The sequence below is a fragment of the Centrocercus urophasianus genome, unplaced genomic scaffold, assembly GCF_019232065.1.
Source record: "Centrocercus urophasianus isolate 14NV4802_14NV808 unplaced genomic scaffold, USGS_Curo_1.0 seq_24, whole genome shotgun sequence".
Classification (NCBI taxonomy): domain Eukaryota; kingdom Metazoa; phylum Chordata; class Aves; order Galliformes; family Phasianidae; genus Centrocercus; species Centrocercus urophasianus.
The window spans coordinates 16243924-16253376 of record NW_024884800.1 but is presented as its reverse complement, the minus strand read 5'-3'; the positions used below and the strand labels follow the sequence as shown (position 1 = coordinate 16253376).

The 9453-nt window shown below is 52.4% G+C and overlaps 1 protein-coding gene across 1 annotated transcript; it reads left to right on the top strand.

The window, feature by feature from the left end:
- The first annotated feature begins 705 nt into the window (after positions 1-705).
- On the top strand, positions 706-7615 carry ATP1B4 (ATPase Na+/K+ transporting family member beta 4). Its single transcript, XM_042825406.1, has 8 exons — positions 706-750; positions 2127-2289; positions 3491-3619; positions 4048-4152; positions 4513-4709; positions 5320-5376; positions 5757-5852; positions 6416-7615. Exons 1-8 carry the CDS (start codon positions 706-708, stop codon positions 6575-6577), a joined length of 954 nt encoding a protein of 317 aa, XP_042681340.1. The 3' UTR covers positions 6578-7615.
- Positions 7616-9453: the final 1838 nt, after the last annotated feature.

Genomic DNA, 9453 nt, shown 5'->3' with positions numbered 1-9453 from the left:
CTCTCACCAACCCCATTGCTCCCAGCACACTGATTCTGCACAGCGGTGGGACCCCAGAGCTGTATCCCCAGTGCAGGTGTTTGCACCCCATAGTTCATTGACAAAGGAAATCTTGACCTCTCCCTCATACTGGTGCAGGAAGCCGATGCTGCGCTCCTGGGTGCAATGGGATAAATATCACCCTGTCCTTCTGTTGCCCCTCTCTGCACCGGGGGGGGAGTTTGTAGACATGAAGCAGGATCCCACAGTGACTGACAGGCACACGTGCAGATGCAGAGCCCTAGTGATGTGCCGGTGTTTGTGAACAGACACCCCTCTCCTTGCAGTGCCCGCATTCTCTTGTCGGATGTTTGCCGCTGCTGGAGGCCCTCCAGCAGTACAGTACGGCTGCAAAGGGCACCAGGTGGCAAGGCCTTGCACTGAGGGTGGGATCCTGTTGCGTTGAGCTCACCCCTCTTATGAAAGCAAGTTATTTTTTGATCTGCACTGAGCACCAAAGTCTTCTGGGCAAGCGAGCCAAAGCAGTGCGGTTCGCCGGCTGCAGCAGGCGGGGGTCTCCTGGCCTCATGGGTCAGCTGGAGCCAGCGGCGGGGCTGGGGGCTGCAGAGGGGAGTGGGGGCCCCGTGGTGGGCATGAAGTTGCTGGGCTCAGCCCTGCGCTCCTGCAGTGCTAACAGTTGCATTTGTCTGCGTTTCAGAGCCGGGGATGGAGATGACTGCTGCCTCTGAGGGAGGCACCCACCAGGGGCTGGTGAGTATTGGGGGCTGCAGCTGCAGCTCATTTCACGGTGGGGAAAGGGGCAGCTCTGCTTTTGGAAATTCTGCTCAGTGCTTCTGCAGAGCACCAGCACTGTGCCCTGGGCAGGGGGAGAGGCTGTGAGGCTGGTGGAGCTGCAGCACAGAGCTGACTTCACCCTTAACGGCTCTGAGCAGCTCCTTGTGTCTGCCCATCAGACCCTGCATGCTGCCCACCCTCAGCACGTGCAGCAGGGATGACCTGGCCAGCTGCCCTGGCCCCCCCTTCTTGCTGCCAAGCCAGCAGGAAGGGACTTTGACTGGGTGCTGGATCTGCAGCACTGAGCTCTGCGTTCCCCGTGCCAAAACTCTTTCATTTAACGAGGAGGAGAGTGGGAGAAGGGAGAATACTTTTTTCCTTTTCCTTTTCCTCCTCCTCCTCCTCTTCATCACTTGTCCCTGCAGGTGTCCTGGCAGCTGCCTGCAGAGCACACCAATGTCTCTCCCTGTTTTTCACTACTTTGCACTGTCTGTGTATATGAGCAGAGTTCAGTCCCCTCCATTCAGAGGCATTTCTGAGCCAGAGTTTCTGCTGAGCTGTTGGCTGTATCCTCAGACAACCAGCAGGGTATAAATACATTGCTGGGCCAACAGGTGCCCACAGCCAGCAGGTTTCCATGGCCCTGAGCACAAACACAGTGCCAGTGCTAGTGCAGCTGCTGCGGGGCCGCACTCACAGAGAGCTTATGGAAATGGGCACGGCCAGAGCCAGCCAGCAGCACTGAGCCCTGTGCTATCGCATGGGAAGATGACAGACTGCAGCCAGGTTCTGTTTTGTGTGCCTTCCATCTGGTGTCCTAATTCAGCATCCAACCTTGGAACAAAGACCGCTCACCCAAGGCTGGACAGCTTTGGGAAGAAACGCATCCCACTGCCCAAACAGTGCTCCGGGGTCACACTGAGCCCTGGGCTGCAAGCAGTGTCTGCACCCTGCCAAGAGAAATAAAGTGCATGTTCTCTTAAACAATGCCGCCTGGTGTCTGCAGTAACATGGAAAACATGGGCTTGTGATAAGAGATGGTGTAGACATGTGGGAACAGCCCCAGCTTTCCCTGCTTGCAGGCTGTCCTGTGGCTGTGTCAAAAAGACAAAGCTCTTACATGTGGGGACAGGAGGGTGGCAGTGGGGTGATGTTGTGCCATGGGAAAATGAACGCTGGGATCTCAGTGAGCCTCAGTCAGAACAGCCCAAAACTGCCTCTCCTTAACTCAAGAGTGATGATGGGAAAATGGAAATTTGAAACATTTCCAGCTATTAAGTGTTTTTGCATTTACTTTTGGCCAATGAGATGCTCAGGCTGCCTGTGGGGGCTGTGCTCTGTAACTCTTCCAGGAAAATAAGCATGAAGAGAAAGTGCAGGATCCCGACAGAGGGAAGGCAGAGACCAAGGCAGAGATGGGGAACAAAACATGGGCAGACCTGGCCGGGGAGATGAAGACTTTCCTGTGGAACCCAGAGGAGAGAACCTGCATGGGGAGAACAGCCAAGAGCTGGGGTAGGTCCTTGTTTGAGCCCCATTTTCAGCAGCCGTTGCATTTTCTGCTTCACAGTGGATGCACTTTCCTTGGAATGTCCTTTCTAGCTCTGACCACTGCTCCGTTCGAACTGCTAGGGCTGCACATTTGATGGGAACAATAAAGCCAGTGAGTGGGGGGTGTGAGGATGAGCAGAAAATCACCCTTGGTCTGGATACCAGTATTCATCCAGAACACATAAACAAAGACTTCAGGCTGCCCAGAGTGTGCCCTGGAAAGGTGTGAAGAGTCCAAGGGAGCACAGGGCCCAGCCCTGCTGCAGCCACCACCTGGCTCCTGCCACTGTAAGATGCCTGGGAAAGGCCCATCCCTCTTCCTGTCCCATCCCCATCTTGGTCCCCATCTTGGTCCCCGTCCCCTTTCTGTTACTCAGGCACTGCACGGCACCTGCAGCAGAGCATCGTGTTGGGACAGGATGCGGCCCCAGGAGCAGTGCTGCATTACAGGCATGGGGAGGGCACAGTGAGCTGCTGGTATGTCTCCCAGTGCCCCACGGCTGGGCTCACATACTTAAACAGCCCTAGAGGGCCTGGGAGATCACTGAGATCATTAGATTTAACAGAGAACAGAGCTGTATTTCACTCTCTGCTGTCACAGTTGATGAGGTGGATGTTGAGCAGCCTAGGGTGCCACGTCCCGGCCATCAGAGCTCGGTGCCCTGGTGGCAGCCCCGTCCACCCAGCGCAGCCCGCAGCAGGACGCAGGCCTGTGGCGGTTCCCAGCCCCGTGTTTGCACACAGCTGCGTTCCCAGGACTCCTCCTGCGCCGATGTCACGTTTCTCCTGGGAAATGTTTGGGTTAGGCTTTGCTTCGCTCGAAGCTGGGGGGTGTTATTCATAGGCTGCGGCCTCCTGAGACATCCTCAGCCGTCAGCCTGGCCCAGAGGAAAACAAACCCTGGACTGTGGACGTCAGGGCTGAGGCAGCCCGCGTTGTGGTGGGAGCACCTCTGTGCCCGACCCAGCTCTGGGAGGGCTGTGCCACAAACTGCCCCATACCCAGGACCTAGGTAGCACTATGTCCATTTGGCAGCCCAAAATCCCAGGGTCGGGTTGAATGGGCTGACAGCTCCCTGCCATGGGCTTGGTGCTCTGGAGCAGCTGTGCATCCCCGCAGGCAGAGCTCTGGTTGCACTGACAGCTGTGTGCCCTCTGCTCCACAGGCCTGATCTTACTGTTCTACTTCATCTTCTACACGTGCCTGGCGGGGATGTTTGCCTTCTGCATGTATGTGATGCTGCTCACCCTGAGTCCCTACACTCCCACCTACCGGGACCGTGTGTCTCCACCAGGTACAGCCCCAGTGCCCCGCTGCCACATGGGGCAAGTGTGATGGAGGGGCTGGGGAGGCAGGAATAAACAGTATTTCATTTGCTGTCAATTTATACCTCAGATCTTCAAAGTGCCAGTCAAGAGTAACTTTATGTAGTATTATTTGAAGGAGTGAATATGCGGTAATGTTCTAAACCTCCTTTCCCCATGGCAGAAGCAGCATTTTCCCTGGGTTCTCATGTTGGTGGGAAGCATGCAAGACCTAGCCTTGCTCTGGCTGGGAGCATAGGGGGCCCTTGGCTGCCCTGTGCTGTGAGTGGTGGTGGAGGAGGAGGAAGATGGCTGTCTGGGAGCTGGGGCCTGACCTAACCACAGTGCACCTGGTCCTGCACTGCCCAGGCCCATGGCTGGCCTTGCCCCACTCTAACAACACCTGTCTCACTCCCAGGAGTAATGATCAGACCGTACCTGAACGGCTTTACTATTGCCTTCAACGTCTCCAAGCCCAGCACGTGGCAGCCGTATGTGGACAGCATGCACCAGTTCCTAGCAGGTGGGCAGGGGGCTGCAGTGAGGGCAAGCTTCATGCAGTGCAGGGCTGTGTGGCATAGCACACAGGATGCAGCGTGGGGCCAGGGCTGAGCTAACATGTGGGGATGGGGTGATGATGAGCCAACTCTGGGGCTGGGCAGGGTAACAGCCGCCCCAGCCCCAGCACAGAGGGATCCTCACAGGGAGATCAGCTGTGGGTGTCTCACAGCTCCTGCCTGGATGGGAGGCTTTGGGAGCCTTGGGAGCCGCAGCTGGGAAACCATCCTATTCCATGCCTATTCCTGGGTGTGATCCTTGGCATCTGGATACACTCAGAACATGTGTCTGAGCAGGTCTTAACGAGTCTCTTGCTCCCCACCAGCTTACGATGACAAAGTTCAAGAGGAGAAGAACATTGAGTGTGTCCCAGGACAGTACTTCATCCAAGGGGGCAACGACAGTGAGGAGAAGAAGGCCTGCCAGTTCAAGCGCTCACTGCTGCAGAACTGCTCAGGGATTGAGGATCCGACGTTTGGCTTCTCTAAGGGACAGCCCTGCATCCTGCTGAAGATGAACCGGGTACAGAAATTCTGGTTGTCCTTGTTCCTCCCTTCAGTGTACCCCAGCAGACAGGCTAAAAACAGCGCAGAGCCCAAAACTCGGCCTCTTGCCAGGTCCATGGAAAAGGGAATGAGAAATCCAAACCTGCTTGTACCTGCCAGAAAGTATTACAGTGAAGCACTACAAAACTGGGTGGGTTTGATTTGATGAAGGGCTGGGAGCTCTCAGGATGTGTGCCACACTCCTCTCAGGGAGGAACCGAGCTTTAATGCTGCACCCCAAGCTGTATTTTTATAATGGGTATTTTTACAGAACCAAATTCATTTGCAGTTTTCTAATGCCAGAACAGCTCAGTGTGTACTGCTGGCAAAACAAACACAAAGGGGAGCAAGCTGTGCACAGGGAGGTGGCTGTATCCCAGGAGGGATGCTCCCAACACACTGCTCTGCCCCTCCAGCCAGGCACCCACCCAGTGCTCAGGCACAGGCAAGTGGCACAGTGCAGGGCTGTGAGACACTGCACTCCTCCTGAGCATTGTGGCCAGCAAGAGCAAGAGCCCTCGGAAGGAAGGCAGCGCACACGTGGCACTGCACTACATACAGCTGTGATGTCTTTTTTGTTTCTGCAGATCATAGGCTACCGCCCTGGCGCTGGGGTCCCTGTGAACGTGGACTGCAAAATGCAGGTACTGCTGTGCCCGTGCCCTTACTTCAGCCGTCTGTGCCCCTCAGACCCCCTCCCATTATCCCACAGTCAGGAATTAGGAACAGCTGCATCCCTCTACAGCCCCCACCCCGAGAGTGCTCTGCAAGCAGCACAGGGGGAAGGAGCAGCTCCCACACAGTGCATCTGGTCCATACCCTTCTTGCAGTAGTGAAATAGCCAGACAGAGAGCAGCAAGCAGCACTCTGCAACCTTTGCCTGTGCCCTCTGAGCACAGGTTTCTCTGCTTGCTACAGCAGGGATGGGGAGCTGCAGGAGACGGGCTAAAGTTCCTTCACTTCCCTGCAAGGGGAGTGCATTTTGTGTCCCACACACTGTGCCTTTGTTTTGTTTCAATCCCAGAAAGGCAATGAGAGCGATCTGAGGTCAGTGGACTTCTACCCTGGAAATGGCACATTTGACCTCATGTATTACCCCTACTACGGCAAGCTCACACACGTAAGTAAGGCCACAGATGCCCCAGCAGCTGTTACCTCTCCTGGGAAAGGAGTGGGCACAGAGGTGTGTTTCTGGCTATTTTGGGCAGGTGCAGGAGGGAGGCTGCAGGCACTGGGATTACAGCACTCTATTTCCATCCCTGGCAAACCAGAGGAAACCCTCAGGGACACCCCTTCCCCCTTCCAGCAGCGGGGATGGTCACATTCAGCTCCCGCAGCACCAGAACAGGCTTTGTTAGGGCCCCAGAGCTCCCAACAGCAGGGTGCTGGGGCAGGGTGTGCTGGGGTGGCGTGGAGGGAAAGTCCCCCAGAACCTTCAGTGGCAGCTGTGCCAAAACCCCTGCAAGGCGGGCAGCTGGCACAGGGCAGTTGAACAGCAGCAGCTGTTCCTGACAGTGACAGCCTGCACTGCTGGGGGTTTTCTTTGGTGCTTGGAGGGATGATGAGCATAGGAAAAAGCACTGAGCTGCCCCACAGCGGTCAAGCACTCAAGGTATTCACCAAACACAACGGAGCCTTGCCTGCTTTTCTGCTCTGAACTGAACGCATCTTTCTCTTTTTCAGGTCAACTACACGTCCCCCCTGGTGGCCATGCACTTCACAGACGTGAAGAGGAATAGTTTGGTCCACATTCAGTGCAAGCTGAACGGGAAAGGGATCATCAATGATGTTAACAGCGACCGCTTCCTGGGCCGGATCATCTTCACACTCAGCATCGGAAAGTAGCCAGTAAACACAAGGCATGAGGTTAAGTCGGTCAGAGGCTTTTCCTTCTTAAAACATAAAGACAGCTTTTTTTTTTTTTTTTTTTTTTTTTTTTTCCTTTTTTCTCCCACTAGGAAAACAGACATGTGGAAATTTTTGTTGAATTATTATTTTTTTTTTAATAGTTAGGAAACAAATGAGATGCAACCGCATCTTTCAGCATCTGATAAATCATGATTGGTAAAAATTAAAAGTTACACTTTGGGCAGAGGATTTGCAAAAGCATTTCAGTTTTTATTAGAAGAACTCTGGTACCTGAACACTGTTCCCATAAGATCTCTTACACATGTGACCTCTGTTTTAATCTTTACAATAGTTTTAGGTGCAATTCTCAGGCAACAGCTAACGAGATGGTGGTTTATCAGTACTATTCCTGTTCAAATACCAAACACCAAACGTTCTGGACGATGCTTGCGATGACAGTTAACAAGATGGCAAACCTCAAAGTGCCACTGGACTGCTGGCAACAGCAGCACCCTGCCTGCAGCTCAGCCCACCCGGCCCATACAGGGTGCTGCAGCCAAGGCTGCTTGGCCCCATCCCCAACTCCTGGGCTGGCAGTGCAGCTGTGCCAGCCCTGAGAGGCCTCAACAAAGGCTTCCTCGGTGTTAACGATGATCACGTTGATTGCTATCTTTGTTCCCTAGGACAGCAAGGCACAGCGGTGACTTCAGCATCTAGGCAAACACTTTGTTTCTACAGGCACTCAGACTCACTTTAGTTTTGATTATTTGGAAAATGAGATCTTTTATTATACTGGCCTTCATATTTAACATACAGAGGGCGTATTTCTCCTCTCAGTTACAATCAGGACAGGACACCTTAGGACCATGCACTTAGGAAAGCACACTTAGTAAAACTACTGACTGAACGAGAGCATTGTGGTATGTTTGCCCTACATCCTCGTCCAGATACTTAATCTGCCATCACTGCTGATCTATATAAGTCTCTAAGAAGCCCTTTTTTGTATTTATTAAAAATAAAGTGACTACTGTCTAATTAACTCTATGGTATCATTCTTAAAACCCGAGCGGGATTTGTGACTTCAGCCCCTTCTCTGCTCACAGGGGACCAACCTTCACAGCTGCAAGTACAGCGAGCAGTGAATCCTGAGCTCCAATAAGCTCTCAGAACCACAGAGCTTGGAAGCTCAGTGCAGAGAAGTCTCATGCTGTGGTATCACAGCCGACCATCCAGCAACAGCTGTTTCTTAAAAAGCATCAAAAACATTAACCAGAGAATAGCTTCTGCTGACAGACACTGCAGTGGTGCTGCTTTTGGCATCAGAAATAAGTTACAGCCATAGGTATCACTGGTAGGTTTGTTAAAGCACTCTTCCTTCTGTTGGATCCCAAAGGGAAACATCCCCCATTGCTTCAGGCCAACCCACAGGGCTGCTGAGGAGCCCTGGGAAATGCACGCCTGCTTATGCTAAAGCAAAACTGCACCACCATCAGAGTTCAGCTTGTTCTCCATACACGTTCTGCACTCACAGGTCCATTCCAACACCTGGAGAATTGTATACATCATTCTTCATGCTACAGCCTTAAAGTGCCGGCTCCGTTTCTGACCTCTACTGAAGTCCAGATCAGTCCTTTCTACACACATATATATGTATAAAATGTTTGTACATCCAGGAAATCGCCACATTTTAGCAAAATAATGCAGCAAGTGATGCTGAAGTGGTGAGAGACAGTTTGGTCTACAACCTGGGCACAGAGCTGCAGCTGGAATGCACTTGCTGCAGCAGAGCAGAGGGGCTCATCCCTGGTAACTCCAGGCAGCTCCAAGAGCCACCTCTGTCTGACCAACACACACCAGTGGGAGCAAAGCAGCACTCAGCCACAGACCACGAGCTTCTCTTTTAGTACAGTTCTGGTATGGAACACAGAACTGGAAAAAAAGAACAGGAAAAGCAGCTTTGCACAAGTCAGGTGCTCTTTTCCTTTACAAGTCACTTTCTTTACTGTAGAGTTTCTGCTTCACGCTCACCATTTCTCATACCAGAGATCTTGTGCTCTTACCCTGTTCAAAATTTTGTTTGGGAGAGTAATAATTAGGAGGCTAAAGCCAGATTAATCCTATAAATAAATTCCTAGACTGCAGCTTTTCAGCGATCCCTTTTGCCAGTGAAACTGCAAGGATCTCGGCACAACGCGCTCCTCATCCTCAGAACATCCAAGCCTCACGCTGGGGACCGGTGCTGCCTGCTCTTCTCACAAGTCCCTTTTAGCACAGACCAGAGCTCAGGCAACCTGCTGCCAGTGAGGTTCCACCCTCCCATCCTCATTCCACAATTGAATTCAGAATGAAAAGGAGAAGACGGCCAAAGAAAGCAACACAAAATGTGAGCTTCAGTGGACCGCTGGCTTTCCTGAGCAGTGAGAACTCTCCAGGACTGAGTCTCATCTTACAGGGGAGTTACAGGCATGCTAGTGCAAAGCAATTGCAAACACACTAGCAGTCAGCCTCTCCATGCTGATCTTTAACACATGAATTTACTAGAAGAGTAAACGTTCTCCTCATAGTAGGTTGATTTATTAGTGAGGTACTCTCTTTACATTCAGAAGGAGGGAATTCAGACCGGTTCACAGGAACAAGCTGCTAAACGATGAAAGAAGACAAACAGCCACAAGCCAGGTTCCAGACAGAAGCACCATGAGCTTTGTTTTCATTTTCCCACACCAGTGCAGCATTTATCATGTGGTTTTTATCAATATCTGATAGCTGTACACAGCTAGAAATTTTCTCATATAAAAGGACTGAACAACAAAAGGAAGGTCTCAGTGTCATCTGTAGTCAATCACATCTCTCAAGTGGACACACGTAACCCCGCT